This window comes from Grus americana, chromosome 3 (assembly GCF_028858705.1).
Source record: "Grus americana isolate bGruAme1 chromosome 3, bGruAme1.mat, whole genome shotgun sequence".
Lineage (NCBI taxonomy): Eukaryota > Metazoa > Chordata > Aves > Gruiformes > Gruidae > Grus > Grus americana.
Window position 1 is genome coordinate 91,177,000 of NC_072854.1, and position 19,361 is coordinate 91,196,360.

The 19,361-nt window shown below is 50.3% G+C and overlaps 2 protein-coding genes across 9 annotated transcripts in view; one reads left to right on the forward strand and one right to left on the reverse strand.

The window, feature by feature from the left end:
* Positions 1-9,227, reverse strand: part of XPO5 (exportin 5) — a 30,513-nt gene extending 21,286 nt beyond the window's left edge. For 3 of the 7 annotated variants that reach the window (XR_008576564.1, XR_008576563.1, XR_008576565.1), the window contains exons 1-13: positions 9,045-9,224; positions 8,623-8,744; positions 7,902-7,974; positions 7,188-7,325; positions 6,695-6,877; positions 5,640-5,681; positions 4,204-4,230; positions 3,737-3,922; positions 2,962-3,038; positions 2,412-2,511; positions 903-986; positions 368-493; positions 30-120 (exon numbers count right to left, since the gene is read on the reverse strand). Coding sequence is in view for 4 of the 7 variants with exons in the window: in XM_054821957.1 (XP_054677932.1) it covers positions 30-120; positions 368-493; positions 903-986; positions 2,412-2,511; positions 2,962-3,038; positions 3,737-3,922; positions 4,204-4,230; positions 5,640-5,681; positions 6,695-6,877; positions 7,188-7,325; positions 7,902-7,974; positions 8,623-8,744; positions 9,045-9,149 (1,354 nt within the window). In the remaining 3 variants the exon portion in view is untranslated. Of the gene's footprint in view, positions 1-29; positions 121-367; positions 494-902; positions 987-2,411; positions 2,512-2,961; positions 3,039-3,736; positions 3,923-4,203; positions 4,231-5,639; positions 5,682-6,694; positions 6,878-7,187; positions 7,326-7,901; positions 7,975-8,622; positions 8,745-9,044 lie in introns of all 7 variants that reach the window. The other 4 variants (XM_054821957.1, XM_054821956.1, XM_054821959.1 and 1 more) reach the window with 2 other exon arrangements.
* Positions 9,228-9,425: 198 nt separating this feature from the next.
* On the forward strand, positions 9,426-19,057 carry POLH (DNA polymerase eta). 2 transcript variants are annotated; one of them, XM_054819578.1, is made up of 10 exons: positions 9,426-9,586; positions 9,676-9,810; positions 9,902-10,113; positions 10,525-10,694; positions 14,002-14,105; positions 14,788-14,907; positions 15,525-15,648; positions 16,324-16,389; positions 17,075-17,238; positions 18,079-19,057. In XM_054819578.1, exons 1-10 carry the CDS (start codon positions 9,450-9,452, stop codon positions 18,920-18,922), a joined length of 2,076 nt encoding a protein of 691 aa, XP_054675553.1. In that variant the 5' UTR covers positions 9,426-9,449; the 3' UTR covers positions 18,923-19,057. The 2 variants fall into 2 exon arrangements, with proteins under 2 accessions (XP_054675553.1, XP_054675554.1); XM_054819579.1 differs by having other exon boundaries at positions 18,150-18,331.
* Positions 19,058-19,361: the final 304 nt, after the last annotated feature.

The following is a 19,361-nucleotide window of genomic DNA, read 5'->3' on the forward strand; positions in this document are numbered from 1 at the left end:
AGCATCCACATGGGGTGATGGCAACTTACAGTTGAAGAAGGCATTGAAGTCCTCATCACTGTCAAAATCAAAGCGGGAGTATTCACAACTGGGGCTGTCTGTTTTAGAGGGAAAGCCCACCTGGAGACAGAGTGGACAAAGTCAGGAAGGAAGAGAAGTCACCCATCACAGCTAATACCACCTTCAAGGAGATGAAGGCTGAAGGCAAGGAGCAGACAGTAAAATGCTGAGATAGAGCTGTTTGCTCAGCGGCCTGGAGATCACATCTCTGGCAGACGCAATAAAAACATAGTTTCTCCCCCGAGATCCACAGGCCACATTCACCTAGGCACCTTCTCACGCCTCTCTGGCTGCAGTTCCCACATACCTTCACTAGGTTGGTCATAGATGCACGGAGATACTTGGGAATCATAGCCAGCAACAAGGGGTCACGAGACAGAACTTCATGCCGAAAGAGGGCTCCCCACGTGATCTGAGTGGAAGAGCGCAGAAACTGGAGGGAGAAGAGAGAAAGGAAGGGAACAGAGAAGGATTTCAGTGCTGGAATCTCCACTGCTAACATTAAATGTTGCTATCAGAAGGCAATAGCAAATTGCACCAACCAATCAGTTGAGGCTGAAGCACCTTGCAGGCACAACCCAAATTTCCAGAACACCAAAAGTCCCTAAGTAAACACTAGGGCCGACTGCAAATTCTACAGTTTCTACTCAGCACCTCTGTATCAGTCACTGTTCCTAATGGGGTAGTAATGAAGGAGAAACCACTCTGCATTTCAGCTCAAATGGAGAGCCTGAAGACCAATATTTGGCTGCTGAAGTTCTGCAGTCCTCTACAGGTTAGCTCAGTTACGCATTCACACATTCTTACATAGACATACACGAGACTTTCAGCCCTTTACATACCTGGCTGGGATGGGTTGTGAAGGCTAAAAATGAGTCAAGGAATTTTCCAAAGTTGGCTGGCGTTTCCACATCAGAATCTGAGCCCTATTAGGAAGGGAAACAATTTCAGACAAAACACTAACTCTATGTCACGCTGGGCTCATAAGCGGTATGTCTCTGGGTAAAGCAGGAGCTCTACATCCAAGGCCACAGAATGTAAAGGAGCAGAGACAAAACCACTGAACAACTGTTGATTTTTTTTTTCTGAAACCAGTATAGCCTGAGGAGCAGCAAGTTCTGCTGACCAGCCTGGGGGTGCTGGAGACAGCACCACCCTCACTCAAGAGAAAAGGGTGACTTCTCAGATACTAGAGTTTCACTAAAATCAAATTCATAACTGCTGCTACTGCTGCCGCCATGAGTCACAATTTCACTCCTGTTGGGTCAAGCCCACCCAGCAGTACCAAAGCGGAGCAATTTGCAACTGCACAATTTCACAAGCAAATACACCCAGATGATTCCATTCCCATTCCTCTGATTGTTTTCTGCATTTAATGTACGGACATCTCTTACCAATAACTTTCTGGAAAGTTTGTCAGGAAAATAAATTTTGCCCAGAGCCATAAAATGAAGGTTTTGCTGCTCCTCACTAACCATAATATGACCCAGTGCCCTCAGGATCCCTGTTCTGGAGCTGTACAGCTCAGTGCTGCCTCTCCCGAGGGAATCTGGATGAGAGGACTCAAATCCCTATCTCATTACTTCATTATGGACTAACAGCTCCCACTGCCTAGGAGCAAGTGAAGTCACCGAAAGTCGTAACAAACCTTTTGCTTGCTGTCCATTCTTTTTAGGGATAAATTCTCAAAGTGGGTGGTTTTTTTTTCCTTCTCTGCCTGTGAGAATTTACTTTGCTCTACGACTTGCACACAGGCTGGCTGCCTCAGTCTCCCCACAAACAGAATCTCTCAACAAGCCTGCCTTCTTTACTGTAGCAGCACTGTGCTGAATGGAGGGAGCGGGTATTCAGCAACCAGCAAGGCATGCAAAGTATCAATGTGTATCTTCATCTCAACATCGACACAAAGCATCAGAAAGATGAACGGCAGGAACAAAATCTGTTTCTTACTCCAGCTTGAGATAATCTTGGTAGAAGAACCAACAGGTATACTCTGAGGTATTTTTAATAGGGAAATTTGAGAGGCTTCCAACACAACAGTAATTTCCTGGAGTAGTTTTTCTGTAGCAGTAGACAGCAAGAACCTTAACCAATTTTGTATGAAGCCTCAGCATTTTACAGAGGTTACAGATGATTCTTGAAGACAGCAGAGGCCCAGAATCAGAATGGTCCCTCCATTCAATATTCCTATGACTTGGCAGGATACAGCTATCCCACTTGCAAGCAGAGCCATTTCTGCCTTTTCAGAAGTGCAGAGAGAACCCTGGTCCTACCTTAGATCAGGGTTGCCTCACCCCCAGCCCTAAAAAATAGCCTTGCCAGGGTTGCTGCTGGTATTAGCAGAGACTTACTAGCAACGCGCATAGCTGGCTGCCCAATGCGCACAAAACTTGGCAAAGTCTCTTCAAGAAAACATAGTGCTTCTCCACCAGGCCTTCTGCATCTGCTGTCCTGGGAATGAGGGGAGGGGGAAAAACAGGATCACAGTTACTCACACTGTAGGTAACAGGCACACTGCTGTCTATCTTGTAGATAAAAAGAGGACTGGAGCAATTTGGTTTTATCGCAGTGGGATTTTCTTTGCTATTATCAATAAGTACTGCTTTATTTATTACCATCCAAAACCTCTGAAATTTCCTGTCTGAAAGAGTCCCTCCTGATCAGTTTCAGACTAAAAGAGAAAGCTGGGGAAAGTGCAATATTTACACCACTTTGTCTTTCAATTATAGGATTTGAAAAAACTCGCAGTTCTTCAAGTTTTGCAAAAGAAACGGTGGGTTTGTTCTCTCCTAACCCAGTCCCAGCTTCCTGCAGTTAAGCAGCAATATCTTTTGAAACCACATCTACCATGCCATTTGGATGCAATTTTGTGTGAAATTCAAGTAGCTGGATGGTACTCACTGGGCAGCAGAGAGAATGTAGTGCATGGCAACATCTCCAAACAAGACCATCAGAGGTTTCCGGTCCTCCAGCTTACCCTATGTGTAAAATAGGCCAAATGCCTCAGTTAGAAGATAACTATTTATTCCCATCTACATAACTATTTATTCCCATCTGCAAGTGAAATCAGGAGATCCCCAGTTGTCCTTCCATCTGGGGAAGGGCTTAGATTCCACAAATGATTTCAGTAAAAACTTGCAAAAAAATCTAAGGTATTCCTGATCTCAAGAAATTTCCTAAGCAATCCCACCACAGGAACTTTAAACAAAAAAAACTGATCCTGAGACATTAACTCTTCTTCACTGCAGACTGGCTAGTTACTTAAAGGCAGCTGATAAACACTCAGCCTTGACACTAAGCTGCTTATGAAAGTATGGGTCAAACCACCTGTTTAGATCCTGCTGTCATTTCTCTGAGCTGCCAGATGATACAGCTGGTAACAATATTTCCCACTTCACAGTTGTAGAAAGTGGGAGGAAAAAAAAAGTCAATGGGGATCTCCAACTTCAAAACTGCGAAGAAAGATGAGCACAGAAGTTGGAGAGGGTTCCAACAGTTGCTATATGTCTTGTACTGGCATGATATTCAGGCTAGGTATCATTAACAAAAGCAGTCAAGTTTGAATTTTGTGTCTTAAATAAAAGGGCAAAGATATCATTGCTCAATTTGAAGAATTACATAGGAGAATAAGAGTAAAACAAAGAGGAGCCAGAGGAGCTGAGGAGGAAGAACTCACTTTCCTGCTGACAGCAATCAGGAGACACTCTGCTGCTCCTACTTGGAGCTCAGGCTCATTTAGGAGCAGACACAACATCTCCAAGAGCTTGCAGTTGTCTGCTGTGATGTGGCTCAGGGCCACCCAGTCAATGTAGCCAGCCAAGGTGTTGAGTGCCGCTATCCCCACGCGGCAGTTTGCCTGGGCCTGGGAACAGAGAGGAGGCAAGAGGTCAGAGCCAGAGACACAGCAATTCCCATCTAAAGCCGTCCACTCCTGGTACCAGGAACCACCCTCAGAGTGAGAGACTTGGACCCTTCTGCTCCCACCCCTCTCTCTTCTCAAGCAGTTTGTGTTATGGGTGAAACATACCCATCTGTAAATGAGAACTGCAGGTAACAGACTCCAAAGCCTGGGAAAAGCCTAGTTCTAAGCAATCTTGGTCTTAAGAATGACTAATGCGCTAACTCCCCCACAGCTCCACTCACCTTTGGCTCCTGAGCCAGATCAGTCTTCTGAAAAAGAAAACAAGAGATGGTAAGTGAGCGGCCACAGCCCACGCTTCCACCCAGCCACTGCTGGACAGGCTTATTCTTGAGAACGCAGCCAGAAGCGGCTTCACAGAAGAGCTCCCTAGTGAAAGGGCCTGCAACACAGTCTCCCACTCAGGACATTGCTGCGGCCATCATAACCACCTCCGCAGCTCTCTGGCAGGTAAGACAACAGGACTTTGAATTCCAAGTTAAGCCACAATTTCCTTCTCATCCAAAAGATGACACTCCAGTCAGCAGGCACCAGGGAGACACACGGGACAAGAAGGAAAGGCATTTCAGTGCTTCCTGGAAGCTTCCAGGGAAGAAACTTTTGACCTTTTAGAGCATCTTACATCCAAGAAGCCAGACTCTGAAAAGTGCTGGCAGCTTTTATGTACTGAGATTGATGTCTGAAAAGGGTGATTTGTCCATGGTGTCCTGGTTTCAGCAGGGATAGAGTTAATTTTCTTACTAGCAGCTGGTACAGCACTATGTTTTGGATTCAGGATGAGAATAATGTTGATAACACACTGATGTTTTTAGTTGTTGCCAAGCAGCCAAGGACGTTTCAGCTTCTCATACTGGCCTGCCAATGAGAAGGCGGGGGGCACCCAAAAAGCTGGGAGGGGACACAACCAGGACAGCTGACCCAAAGTGGCCAAAGGGATATTCCATACCGTATGGCATCATGCTCAGTATATAACTGAGGAAGTTGGCCAGAAGGCAGCGCAGCTCAGGAACCAGCTGAGCCTCAGTTCCGGGTGGTGAGCAGTTGTGCTGTGCATCACTTCTTTTGTATGTTTTATTCATATTATTATTATTTTTCTGTCCTATTAAACAGTCTTTATCTCATCCCACCCCATGAGTTTTACCTTTTTTTTCTTTTTGATTCTCTCCCTCATCCCACAGCTGTGAGGGAACAGCTGTGTGGTTGTTTTAGCTGCCGGCTGGGTTAAACCACAACACATGGTCAGGAAGGCAGCTGGAGAGAGAGCTGGGGCAAGAGCTTACAGCCTGACTCCCAGTTCCAAACACTTAAGAGCAGCAATGCACTGCTTGCACCATCTTTTTGACTAAAACGAGTCCCTCAGACACTCAGGTTTGATTTGTTTTTCAGATGCAAAGAAACCACAAGCATTTCTTTCTGCTGCAAGGTTTTGGTTTGGAAACTCAGTCCATCTATGTATTCAGCACAGTGATTCTGAGTTAATTTGGTTGTGTCCCAAACATTTAGCATCTGAGCCACCATACCAGAGCTGCATACTTATATGCACTGCAGATTATTATGGTCTTGGGGAACTGTCCATCATCTCCCCCAGTCTCAGTGTGCAGACTGAACGCCCAACCCTCAGAATTTACCCTGGGCATAAACATCCCAAAGATCTGCTAACCTGTGGAGTGGTGAGGGCTTCTTGTTCCTGGGGTGCTCCAACCTTGCCAATCAGAAAGATTCCACCGTTAGCAGAAGCAGCCACACTTCAGAGCCTCAAGCATTGCAATTCAAACCTTAGCTAGAAATGTATTTCAGCCAAACTACAAAATGCATCAGGGTCTCCCACCCACCACCATGAACTGCACAGAGAACTGTCTGCTCTACAGGTGGGTTGGTTCAGCCCATCAGTGCATCAGGAAAATGAACAGAAGCCAGGTAGCAGAGGGTTTTTCATTGCCTCCCAGTTTCACATTTAGTGTAACTCCGGATTTTAATTCACAGAAAAAAAGAACAAGAGATACACCTAAGCAACTTATTTCTAGATTGGTTTTTCAATTGTGCTTCACTCTCAAATCCACTTCCTTCTCACAGGAACAGACTGGGGTGGTGACTTGCCTTCACCATCCATCTTGACCAACCTGCACACCTCTGACTCTAGGTAAGAATTCAGGGAAGTCTCTTTACACAAAAAAATAAGTGCATTCCTCACCACAATTTGACAAAAAAGGGCTTCCTGACCTGAGCTCTTGGAGAAAAGGACCAGAAAGGCCCAGATGCAATGGTGAGACATCAAACACTCATGCAATTTGGTGCATCGCCGCAAAGACACCACTGCAGCGTAAGAGAGCAGATGCAAGCCTAGGACGGCATCTCTTTACCACTGTGCATTATATAAGCTACCCCAAATCTACCCGTTTCTGCCACAACCACACCTTTGTTTTGCTAAGCCGTACACCCCTAGTGTCAGCAGAGCATTCCAACAGTACAGACGAGGCACACATCCGCTCCAGCCATTTACACTAGCAAATCCAAGCTACCAACACTAACCCTGTCAGCCTTGTACATTCAGTCTCTCTGATCAGCATTGGCTTCCCAGGCCACAGCAGATCCTTTCCACACAGCAACAGCAACGGATTTCAGTTTCTGCACTTGCTTCCCCAACCACTTGTGAGTTGTATCCCAATTCCTAAACACCTCCAGCACTGACCGAACCCAAGGAAAGGAGACTCTTACCATGCGTCTGTACTTATTGACGTTCTGCTGCAGAGTAGATAGTAGGAAGTTGAAGATCTTCTCCATGTTCTGGGTGAGGGTTTGCTGGATATCTCGTCGCCGCTGGGTAGGCAGAGTTTGAAAAGTCACCACATCCTCTGCCAAACGTAGGAGGATGAACATCACCAGTTCCGTCTGAGTTTCCTGATGTCCCAAAATGAAATATGCTCCATCAGCACTGTTCGAACGTTAAAATCTCTAGAGGCTAGCTCAGAGATGTAGAAAGAAAGTGAGCATGCATGAAGATACAAGTCACACCTTGGGAAAACAAGACAGGAGGATGGGTCCTCTCTCTGCTAAAATCACCTCCTAGAATAACTTAATCTTACGGGGATTTTTTAGTCCATCATCAGCCTGTCTCGCCTGACCACAAGGGAGTTAGGCTTGTCTCAGGGTGATGGAAGACTGAAACCCATACTATGAGCAAGCAGGAAAGAACAGGTGTGTTTCGTACCCCTTGCTTGGAGAGCGTATCCAGCTCCTTTAGCATGTCAGGCCAGTGCTGAGGCCATTCGCGCTTGATCATCTCCACCACAATGCGAGACAGAACATCCTTAATGTGACTTTCCTCCTCCAGAATACTTTGAGTTCCCTGTGACAGGAGAGGGGCAGTTATACAAAACAGCAAACATCAAATGCCAGCACTGTGGTTGCAAATATATTAAACCACACAAAATAAAACAACAAAAGAAATCACAACGCTGGGCAGCTCTTTATCCCAGCTACCTTGGATGACACTCCTACCCTCCAAGCATCCGTAGCTAGTGAAGTCTGGGAACCAAAAGGATTTTCCTCAAAGGAAGGTTGTTTGGTCAGAAGAGGAATCACAATGCTACAGAAAACACAACTAAGATAATGACTTAAGTATTCTTGCAAAAACTAAGATGATCCAGATTTAATAAATTTCCTCCTAAGAAAGAGTACCTTATATATGTTATACAAGCCTCACAACTTCCTGGCATGTGAGGTGACATGGTTATTGACCTGACTACAAGACAGAGAAAATCACTGGAACAACCAGGGATGCATAGCAAGAAAGTAATGAAATGCAGAATTGAATTCAGGTCCTCTGTGCTAATTATCTGGAGTGACTTTTTCCTTTTGCTTGCACTTTCTATCTCCAAGTAAGAGAATCATGTTTCAGAGAACAGTAGTAGAAGGTACTTACGCTGGATATGAGGCCCATGACATTGTTCTTCAGATAAACTTTTTCTAGGCGAGGCATATTGTTCCAGCGGAACCTGTTCAAAAGAGTTTAAAAAAAGAAAAGAGAGAGAAACAAGAAGGACACCAAGTCAAAACAAGATCTCTGACTTGATTTTCAATGAACCATCACTTCTTTACCTAAACTAGAGAGACTGCAGCTCACTGACTCTGCCAGTGCCCAATCCCTTAATGAAAAGGCTGAGCTAAAACTGCTGCTGGCAAATGGGCGTGCACCACTGAAGTCAACAGACATGAGAAGCAGCAGCAAAAGCACAAAGCATCAGGTCTGTAGAGGCGGCAGAGAAAGGAATCTCAGAACCCAACTAATACAAAGCCTCTTTGTTAGCATGAGGCTAATGACAGAGAACGCTGCAAAGACCTACCGATAACCCTGTGTGCTTATTTACACCTTGCGATGCAAATGTGCCTTAGAGCTTGGTGAATTAACCTTCCCAACCTGCCTGAAAACCATTTTCTCCTCTCTTTTTACAGATAAGGAAAGAAACAGAGCAGGACAGCAACCACCCTCTGCTGCAGAACAGACTTTCTGTATCCTGAAAGTGCCTCCCTGAAGCGGGAAGCGCCGGAACGGGAGCAGAGCTCCGGCCAGCGGCTGCGTGGCAGCGGGCTAGCACCCTTCCCCGGCGCAGGGGGGCGGGCGGCGGGACGACGAGCTGCCTTACTTGACCACATGCTCCAGGATCTGCAGGCCGAAGTGCCGGACGATGGCCGTCTGCGTCTTCTCCGCCAGCTTCAGCCCGCAGGGCACGCAGATGGGACACTTCTCTTTGAACTCCTCGCAGAACTGGGAAAGGACCGGGGACACGCACACGCAGTTAAAACACGGCAGCTGGCACGGGGCAACGGGGAGGGGAGCGGCCCCGACCCCCTCGGGGAGCACGCCAGGGTTGGGGGGGGCGCCCGACCCCCTCAGCGCCGCGCAACCGCGGCCCCCGCCGCCTTCCCCCGCCTGCTGACGACTCCCAGCGTCCCGGGGGCTTCCCGGGGCCGGCCCGCCCCGCCTCTCGCCCATGGGGCCCCGGCGCCGTGCGGAGGGAGCACCCGCGTGGCGGGAGCCCGGCGCCTCCTCTCCCTGGTCAAGTACCTTGAGCGCCTCCAGGCGGTAGCGCTGTGTGGAGGCCGGGTCCATGATCACCGTCACCGCCTTCACCAGCTGCTCGCAGAGGCTGCTCACCTGCTCGGCGGACATGGCGGCGGCAGCGGCGGATCCGCGCCACCGGCCACCGACGGGCGAGAGGAGGGGGCGGCCGGCACGCGGCGCACGCGCGGCACCGCAGCGGATCTGCGCATGTGCGGAGGGAAGGAACCGGTTGGGAAAACGCATGTGCCGCGTAACGTCGCGGCGACACACCCCCCAGAACTACGACTCCCAGCGTGCCTCGCGCGGGGACTACGGCTCCCGGCAGGCAGCGCGGAGGGGCGGGGCGCGGCATGGAGGGGCAGGGCCATCCACCCCGCCGGGCGGGAGGCGGCCAACGGCGGCGGGAGGATGTCGCGGGGTCGGGAGCGGGTGGTGGCCCTGGTGGACATGGACTGCTTCTTCATGCAGGTGGAGCAGCGCCTCGACCCGCAGCTGCGCGGCCGCCCCTGCGCCGTGGTGCAGTACACTGAGTGGCAGGGCGGCGGGTAGGTGCCGGCGGCGGGACCGGCCCCTTGCACCCTTCCCGGCGGGGCCGTGCTCGCCCTGCACTGCCCTGCCCTCCCGTGTCTTGCAGGATCATCGCGGTGAGCTACGAGGCACGCGCCTTCGGCGTGTCCCGCGGGATGTGGGCGACGGAGGCGCGGGCGCTGTGCCCCGACCTGGCGCTGGCGCGGGTGCCCCAGGCGCGGGGCAAAGCCGACCTCACCCGGTGAGCGGGGTCGGGGACCGGGCCGGGGGTGGCGGCGGCAGGGGTCGCCTTACGCGGGGCGGCGCCTGAGGCTGTGCCCGCCGCCCGGCAGGTACCGGGAGGCCAGCGTGGAGGTGATGCAGGTGCTGTCGCGCTTCGCCGCCATCGAGCGGGCCAGCATCGACGAGGCGTACCTGGACCTGACGGGCAGCGCGCGGGAGCGGCTGCGGGCCCTGCAGGGGCGCCCCCTGGCGGCCGCGCTGCTGCCCACCACCTTCGTGCAGGGGCTGCCCGACGCCCCCGACCCCCAGCCCGGCGGGAAGGGTACGCACCGACCCGGCACCGCGGAGCTTCGAGCGCCGGGGCCGGCGCTTTGCATACCGCGGCGGGACGGCTCTAACGGCTTTGCTTTGAGGCCGCACAACGCAGCGAGAACGGAGCCCAGTGCTGCCACCCCCGGGCCCCTGTGCTGTCCCTGTCCCGCTCCATCGGTAACGCTCCCTGTACATCAACAGAGGTAGAGGGTGGGCTGCTTTGTCCCGTGCAAGAGCACGGTAAATAGGATCTGTGTTTCCCCCAATGAATGACTTTTAGGGTGCTCGCTTCTTGTCCTTGCCGTTGGCACGCAGTTACAGAAGCACGCGGCTGGCTGCTGGGGCTGGCTGATGCTACTGGTCCCTTTGCTGGGCTCAGCAAGAAATACCCATGCTGACCCCCTTTGTGTCCCTTTTCTAGAGGAGCTGAGGCAACGTGGCTTGCACGAGTGGCTGGCGTCACTGTCTTTCGATAACCCTGATTGTCCTGACCTGCAGCTGACCATGGGTGCAGTAATCGTGGAAGAAATGAGGGTGGCTGTAGAAGCAGCCACCGGATTCAGGTGTTCAGCTGGGATTTCACACAACAAGGTACGTGTGTAACACATCAACCTGCTTTCTTCTAAGTAGCAGAGTCAGAACATGCTGTAGACGCTCTCCTATGTGTTTTCCCAAGTCTCCCATAGAAGATGAGCTCAGTGGGGAATGCAGCCACGTGTGAGCACACCTTCAGGGAAATTATAGGACATCTGGGAAGGAGAAGAGTTTTCTTCCCAGAGATGTGGCCTATGCAGTCAGCACTCAATTAATTGACTGCCTGGATTCCTGGTGTACCTTGATGAGTTAGCTCACGAGGAAGAAAAGGGTTTTAAGTCCCCCAGGAGAGTTTTCTTTATAAAAAAGATGAGCTTAAAGCAGGAAACCTCCACCTTGAGTTTTAGGCAATGGTGGCTGTAGCCAGGGAATGGTTTTTACTGACACAAATTCCCAACAGCTTGGAGGAAGAAGAATACCAGTTTGGGGCTCTGGCTTCCTCTTTCTGGTCACTCAGTCTTCACCCCTGCTGGCTGTTCTTTGGGTGATGCTCAGCCAGCTGCTGAGAGCAGCTGCAGTAGCACTTCGTGCATGACAGCAGCTGCAGAAACAAACAGGCTTTGATGCTGCAGCTATAGAGGGTTTCCTGCTGGGTGAAATGCTAGGGGCTCTCAGTAAACCACCCTGCACTCGTTTCATTCTTTGCAAAAGGGGCTTATGTGTACAGTGACGACTTTAAAAATGCAGGCTCTGACTAAAAAAAGAAAATTATAAAGACTAAATGGATGCTTTGGAACTTAAAGATAAATTTCATCTTAGACTGCTGTGGAAACAACTGGAACTATTACCAGCTGTATAGAGGTACTGGAGCTAGTTCTGCACCAGCTCACCTTGAAACTAGAGCAGACTGTAAGGCAGAAATGAGCTAGCTGAGGAAGACCAGTGGTGTAGACATTTCCAGTGGAAAGGATGTTCAATTTGCCTTTTTGCTCTCTCTAATCAAGAATAACAGAGAACATCCCTGCTGTCCCTAGCAGCTTCTCCCAGCTTCCATTTTCTAAGCCAGCATTCCTCTTTTGGTTGTTTGGTTGTTTGGTTTTTTAAAGGGAGTAAGAAAATCATGATGTACTGTGCTATCCCTGAAGAACTGTATATCTATATCAGCAAGCACAGTGCAGAGATTACCAGAGCCTACATGTGGCTGTACAGAACACGCTACAGTGCTTCCACAGCCAGCTGACCTCTGTAGGTACAAACCTTTTCTGCAAAGCATGAAACGAGTGCTAGGGGCTCTCAGTAAACCACCCTGCATTTCACCCAGCAGGAAACCCTCTGTAGCTGCAGCATCAGAGTCTGTTTGTTTCTGCAGCTGCTGTCATGCACGAAGTGCTCCTGCGGCTGGCTCTCACAGCTGGCTGAGCATCACCCAAAGAGCAGCCAGCAGGGGTAAAGACTGAGTGACCAGAAAGAGGAAAAGCAACTCGACTTACCTCAGTGCTCCAAACTGGTATTCTTCTTCCTCCAAGCTGCTGGGAATTTGTGTCAGTAAAAACCATTCTCTGGCTACAGCCACCATTGCCTAAAACTCAAGGTGGAGGTTTCCTGCTTTAAACTCATCTTTTTTCTAAAGAAAACTCTCCTGAGGGACTTTTCTTCCTAGTGAGCTAACTTGGTAGAATACACCAGGAACCCAGCCGATAAATGAGACCAAATAATTGAACGAGCTATTTGGAAGCAGCTGGAAGATAACAGCATGGTTTTATCAAGAACCACTCATGCCAGACTCATTTATGTGCCCTCTTTGACAGCATATGTGGCCTAATGTACAGGGGAAACTGCAGATGTGAAGTGTGCACCTTAAGGTTTCTAACGCGCCCCACCCTGAGTCACATAAGCTGATGATGACACCCTAGTAAAACACAACATTATTGAGGTTATCCGAAGAGCGTGCATCTAGCTGAAGAAAATCTGACTGTTTTCCATAATGATTTTTGTTCAGTGAGTTGCACTCAAATTGGGACGTTTAGAGTGGGAGCCTGGGGGGAATTGTGTGAGGTCCACTAAGAGCCAGTATTTTCACTGAAGCCTGTAGAGAGGGAGCAGCTGTAGGAATTCAGGTGATGCTAAGCACAGATGAGGCTTGGGGCCTGGGCTGTAGGAGTTCTGGGAGATGAAATTAGAGCTGAACAATCTGGGCTTGGAAAAGCCCAGAAACAGTCCGAAATCACCCAGCAGTGCTGCTTATGCTCCTCACTGACGGTTTTGTGGTTTATAGGAAAAAAGCAACCAGCAGGCTTTTGGCTAAGTCATAGAAAGTCAGGAAGTAACCTGGAATTATTGTGGACAAGCAGCAGGATGAGTCAGTAATATGAGAGCTCTTACAGAAATGGCAAATCCTGTTTCAGCACGTGCAGATTAGAGAAGGTGTCAGAAAAAGTAAATTATTTCTCTCCATGAAGTCTCAGTGATTGGTTCAGCTTGCAACACTTTATGAACAGTGTGGGTAAACTTGAAAGAGTCTCCAGCAAAACAAGAATAACAGTGATTGGACATGTGGAAAATGACTGGATATGAAAAGTTGAAGGAAAGGGATCTGCTTTATCTATTAGAGTGAGAACATATGTAAACCTGTAAAGTAGGTTGTTAATAAAGATCATAGCTTAATAGGCAGGAAGAAAAAAATTGCTTAGTTATAGGTGTGTGTGGTAAAGCAGTGAAAGAGCAAAATTATTAACTTGTTCAAAAAAATCCCAAACACCCAGCTAAATATATTTCAGGCTGGTCTGTGTATTTTTGATCCTGTGGTAGATTAGGGTGGGAGGGGAACCTGTATAGCAGATAAGCTAGAGAACATCCCTTCCAGGCTAGCAATTCTGTATTTTGCAGATTACCTTTTGCAGCATTATGCTGCTGTGGACCTCGCAGAGAGAAGATTAAAATAGTGACACTGAAAAAAAGCAAGACAAATGCAGAAGATGATGGAGCAAGACATAGTGAGAGAAATAGCCTGGGGAGGATTATGGGGATGCTCTGGAAGCTCTAGTGTGCTTGCCTGATGGAAAACTAAGCCGAGCAGAACAGGTGATAGATACAGATGCCCCAAGCTGCCTGGAGCAGGAGTCCAGCCTTTGCAGAGCTAGAAGTCTGGAAGCAGCAGTGCTTTCAGTGTTCCCAGCCAGTGTGTGCCAAGTCCCAAGGTGGGTACTACCTGGGAGCAAGCAATGGTGCAACCTGCACATCCTTCCTAGCAGATATTCCAAAGGCAGATCTTAGAGGTGATACAGCACAAGCGGTTAGGTACAGTCACAATAAAGTCAGTGCAAAGATTGTAATAACAGGGTTTCCATCCTCTTCTGTGTTACAGACGCTGGCAAAACTGGCCTGTGGGTTAAACAAGCCCAACCGCCAGACACTAGTATCTTCACGATTTGTTCCACAGCTCTTCAGCCAACTGCCCATCAGCAATATGTGAGTACAGGGGAGCTGCCTGCTTTTGTGCAGCCTGGGACTCAGGCTGAGCTGCTCTGTGGCAGGAGCGTGTATTTGAAATGCTGGTGCTGTGCTTCCACAATCCAGGTTGTTATCAGGAAGAGAGCCCTGCTTGTCTTCATTGTTGCACTTGCTTGTTGGTTTGTCATCATTGCTTGTGTGAGCAGAACTAAAGTGACTTGAGGGAAGGAAACTGTTCCTGACCACCTCAACAGAGAGCAATTTGATGCTAATTGATAGTGGTCAGCAAAGGCATTCAACTCCACAGTAACTGCTCATCAATGCTTGTAAGAAATGGAGAGGAAATCCTGCCAGGAATTCCTCACAGCTGTGAGCGACAGTTCAGGAGGAGCATGCTTGGGAGCTGCAGCCCTGCCAGTGAAGGGACCACACTCAAAGAGCCCACTAGTGTCCCGTGGACAGCCTTTCTCTGTGCACAGGGTAGAGCTGTGCTCAAGATGACTGCTGGGCTGCATAGGTGTAAGCCAGGAGCAACTGTGGGCAAGGGGGCGTTAGGTACTAAGTGTTCCCTTTTGTCCTGCTAGTTCCTGACTGCTTCTAGCTGTTCTGATCTAGGGACAGCTGCTGCAAGAAGACTTGGCCTAGTCCCCAGATGTTGTTTCATTTGTTTTTTCTTTCTTTTTTTCTTTCTCTGCCGTAGCCGTAACCTAGGAGGCAAGCTTGGCACTGCCATCACAGACATCCTGGGAGTAGAGTACATTGGGCAGCTGACGCAGTTCAGCGAGACAGAGCTCCAGACTCACTTTGGAGACAAAACTGGGTAATGATAAACCTCTCGCCACAACTTGACTCTTGGCAGGAACCGAGACTTCCTTTTGGTCACAGGTTGTTCTGCTGCGATTAGGAAGGTTGGAAGGTAAAACTTCAGTGACGTCTTTGAGAAGCATGGGTCTGGCAGGCCCACAAACAGGTTTCCAGGCTCGCTTGCTCCTAGGCACCCTTCCCAGGATAATGTTTTGCCTGTCAGCCAACTGTGCCTTCTTCTACAGTGTCTAAGGATGGGGCCAAGCTGTGAAGGGCTCCCTGCAGGCTAGGAAGCAGGCAGGCTTGACAGTCTCATTACAGAGGAAATTACAAGGCTGGACTGGAGCCTGAAACACCACTTCTGGGCCCAGAGCAGCAGTTGGGGTGCCCTGCAGACTGGTGAACTGTTGCCATTTAAGGAGAAGAGGCAGAGGAGTTGCGCTGTCAGGCAGTTGTGGCCTGAAGGAAGTCTGCTTATTCAGCTGTGGCCGCAACTGCAGAGCTGGGGCTGAGAGGCAGAGGTGCAGCTTGCACAGAACTGAAAGCATGGCTCAGCAGAAGGCTGACTTGCTGCCCAGCAATGCCTGCCTATCTGTGGCTGCCTTCACATCGTGCTTCCTCTGTGGCTTTCAGGTCCTGGCTCTATGACTTGTGCAGAGGAATTGAAGATGAACCTGTCAAAAATCGGTACCTGCCTCAGTCTATTGGCTGCAGCAAGAACTTCCCTGGGAGGACAGCCCTGGCCACACAGAAGGAGGTAGAAGCAGCCTACATCTAGAAGAGGGTTGGCCTTTGCACTGGAGAAGATGAGAATGCTAAAAGTTGAGACTAGCTTGCAAAACCGCTGCTTTTCTGTGTCGTGGTGCCCTGAAACTCAAGACTAGGGGCTCAGTGGGAGGTGGTGGTTTGGGCCCCAGAAATCAGGGAAATCTGTGTTTGACAGAAATATATCGACAAACTCCTGCACAGAGAGGTCCAACCTAGTTGTAATTGCCACAAGGAGAACTGTGGGCCTGTGCTGTTCAAAAGGTATTCACAGTGCAAAGCGTCAGGGCCATGGTTGCTAGAAAGGAGGTAACTAGCCCAAAGAAAGAGGGAGAATGCACCTTACCTGTTAGCTGGGGAGAGGTTCCTACAGAGCTGTAGGGAGACACAAAGAGAGATCCAGGGCAGGGGACCCAGGTTACTTGGCAAAGTCTAGTAGTAACACTGCAGGACTTGTATGGTATCTACAGTGCCTTGTCTCTGGCGCTGAATCCTCACCTGGGTGGATTTCTCCAAGAGTACTGCAGATATGGGGCCTTGTGATAGTCTGTGTCCATTCCAGTCTGATTCCCCCTCCAGCATTCCCCGGTGTGCAGAGCATTGCTCTGGGCTGGTGGCAGTGCTGTAACCAGAGGCCCAACCTGTCTGTTACCACTGTTTTGTCCAGGTGCAACACTGGCTCCTGCAGCTGGCCTTGGAGCTGGAATCCAGACTGATCAAGGACAGGAGCCAGGTAAGGAGAGGAGGCACAGGGAATGGTGTTCTCCCCGCTGGCCTTCAGGAAGCCATGCAGAGCATTTGCACCGTGAGCTGTTTGCAGGAGGCTGAGGGTGGTGTGTGGTGAGGGAAGAAATCTGCTCGCCCTCAGATGTGTGCCTGTGTGCTGCGGTGCCCCAAGCAAAGAGGTGTGCAGGAGCCCAGCCAGGAAGGATGGTTTTGCTCCAGAACCCTGCAGGGCCAGGGACGGTCCTTGTCCCATGCTTTAGGATGCAGGGACCTGAAAGCCACCACGCCTTCATCCTGCCACACTGCTGCTCCCTTGCAGCTCTGCCTGTGCTGTGAGCTGCAAGAGGAAGTGATATGCTCAAATCCGGATGGTAGACTGTAGGCGAGGGTGAGATTAATCCGCTAGCTTCATTGCTGCAGTGGGGGCAAGAAATGGTGCGCAGCTGCCTTTGAAGGAGAGCAAGGACTGACTGCTTCCCATCCTGCGTGGTGCAGCTGTACGAGCACTTGCTGTCCTGTATCTCATCCCTTGGAGATCAGGCCAGGCAGGACAAGCTGCCATCTGTCACACAGCATCATCCGGAGGTGGTAGCTGATGGTACAAGGTTGTGGGCAGCTAGACGGCCCCCTCGGCCTTTCCTGCTCTTTCCTGCAGGGGTCGCTTGAAACACGGCTCCTTCTCCTCTCTGCAGAACCACCGAGTGGCCAAGCAGCTGATGGTGGTCATCCGCATGCAGGGAGACACCCGAGTGTCGCGCTTTTGCGCTCTGTCCCGCTATGATGCCCAGAAGATGTGCAACGATGCCTTTGCCCTCATCCAAAACTGCAACATGGCTGGGGCTCACCAGGCGGCCTGGTGAGTGGAGGAGGGAGCGATTTGTGTCCCTGTCAGGGGTTTTTCTGTTGTGGGAGGTGCAGGATGAGCCAGGGACCTGACAGAAAGGAATGAGTGTTATGCCAGCTGTCAGGAAAAGTGATCCCCAGCACACGCGCAGCGACCTCCACTTGTCAGCGGTAGGACAGCTGTGAGAGCCTGGCCTCCTCCTAGCCCCACATCTGGCAAGACACTTCTGTACTTGGAGCTGATTGCTATTGGCAGGGGGGTGTCCAGCTGGAGTGAGTTAGTCCTTGCCCTGCTGGGCTGGAGAAGCTAGTTACGCCTTGCTTTCCTTCCCTAAGGACAAAGCTGCTTGGGGGTGGGGCAGGAAGGAAAACTAAGGTGTGCAGCTCCTGTATTCAACATTACTTCTTCCCTTCCTCCTGCTCTGCAGTGAAGGCTGAGGTATAGGTAAGGCAAGAAGGTCCTGCCTGTTAGGCTCCAACAAGGCTGCAGCTCTCTCAAGGCCTTCACCTTGCCTGGGCATCTCACAGCAGCTCTGGCTTGTGGTGGACCTAAAGTCCAGGCTGGCGGCCAGCTGTCCCTGCTCCAGTGCCCTTCCCTTTGGGAAACGCTGTTCTGGGAAGAGGCTTTCTCCTCAGCTCAGTGCAGCCTGCTGTGTCCATGAGACTCTGTTCTGGAAGTAGCAATACTAAAGTTTTGTCTGAGGAAACATCTCTCCCACTCCTTGCTGGATACCCAGACTGCAGTTCCCCTATCCCCTGCCTGTGAACATTTTATGTTGCTTAAAGTCTTACCTCAAAAGACTTCTTGCTTCCCAGGCTGGTGTCTGAGCTGATGTTGGTCTGTTCTTCACAGGTCTCCACCACTCATATCGGTGCTTCTCTCGGCAAACAGGTTCTCAGAGCCTGCCACACTCCTCTCTGCAGGTATTGCCACCTTCCTGACAAGCAATACCCAGCCTGATGGTACTGCTGCAGCCACTTCTACGAGGCCCAGGGTCAAGTTCTTCAGGAGCCCAAGCAAAGAGCACAGGCAGAAGCCAGCCAATGCTATTGAGTCCTTCTTCCAAAAGGCGACAGAAAGGCAGCAGTCACAGGCAGTGACAGCCACCAGCCTGCCTGCTGCTACCACTGCAGCATCACCTCTGCCCAGCTCCCCAGAGCACCAGGAGAGAGATGGCATTGGACTTGCCTCTGTGCAGTGCAACCTGGAGTCCCCTGTGAAGCGGAGTCCCAGAGATGGGAGTCCTACCTCTCAGTATGAGAGTCTTCCCTGCAAGAAGTTGCTCTCTGATGCTACACAAACACCCTCGACTCCACCCAGCTCCAGGACCCTTCTGAAATTAGAGCCAGCTACAGAGGGAAATGAACAGAATTTGCCACCCTCTCCTGAGCTTGCCCTGCTCCCTCCCGCCTCGCCGGGGGACCAGCAGCGCTGTGAGAAGTGTGACCAGCTCGTGCTGGTGTGGGAGTTCCCAGAGCACATGGACTACCACTTTGCTCTGGAGCTGCAAAGCTCCTTCTTGGAGCCCAGTGCTCCCACTGCTCCAGCAGCAGCTCCCAGCCCAAAGGCTGCAGCTTCCAAGTCTCCTGCCAAGGCAAAGAACAAGCCCAAGACTCCAGCGGGATCTAGTGCAAAACGACCCAGAGAAGGCGTGACAAGAACTTTAGATTTTTTCTTTAAGCCCTTACCTCCTTAACTCTTGGCCACGCTGGGAGTTTTTAGATAATCAGTATTTTTAAATAATCAGTGTTTTTAAATACAGTTAAACATTTTTATAGTGTCAGGTTTTAATGCAGAAAAGTCTAATAAATTATCTCTGCCCCAAGTCTAAGAGGGACTGGAACTCATGAATTTCTTATGATGCTGGATGTACTTAGTTTAATTGGTAGCAGCTAGCTTGCCTCTGCCTGCTTGGTCCTACTGAAAACTTCATCGTATTCTCACCTACACCTCCTGTATTTCCATAGTAGCACTGCTCAGTCTGTTCCCACAGCTTTCTGTTCCTACTGTAAAAGCAGGCACTGTAAGCACAGTGGCTTAGCCCAGGGACTCTCCAGCCAAGCCTAGGCTTGAACCCCACTCCTGTCAGTATAAAGCCTTCACCTCATGGTGGTTCTCCTCTGGCTGCAGTTGCA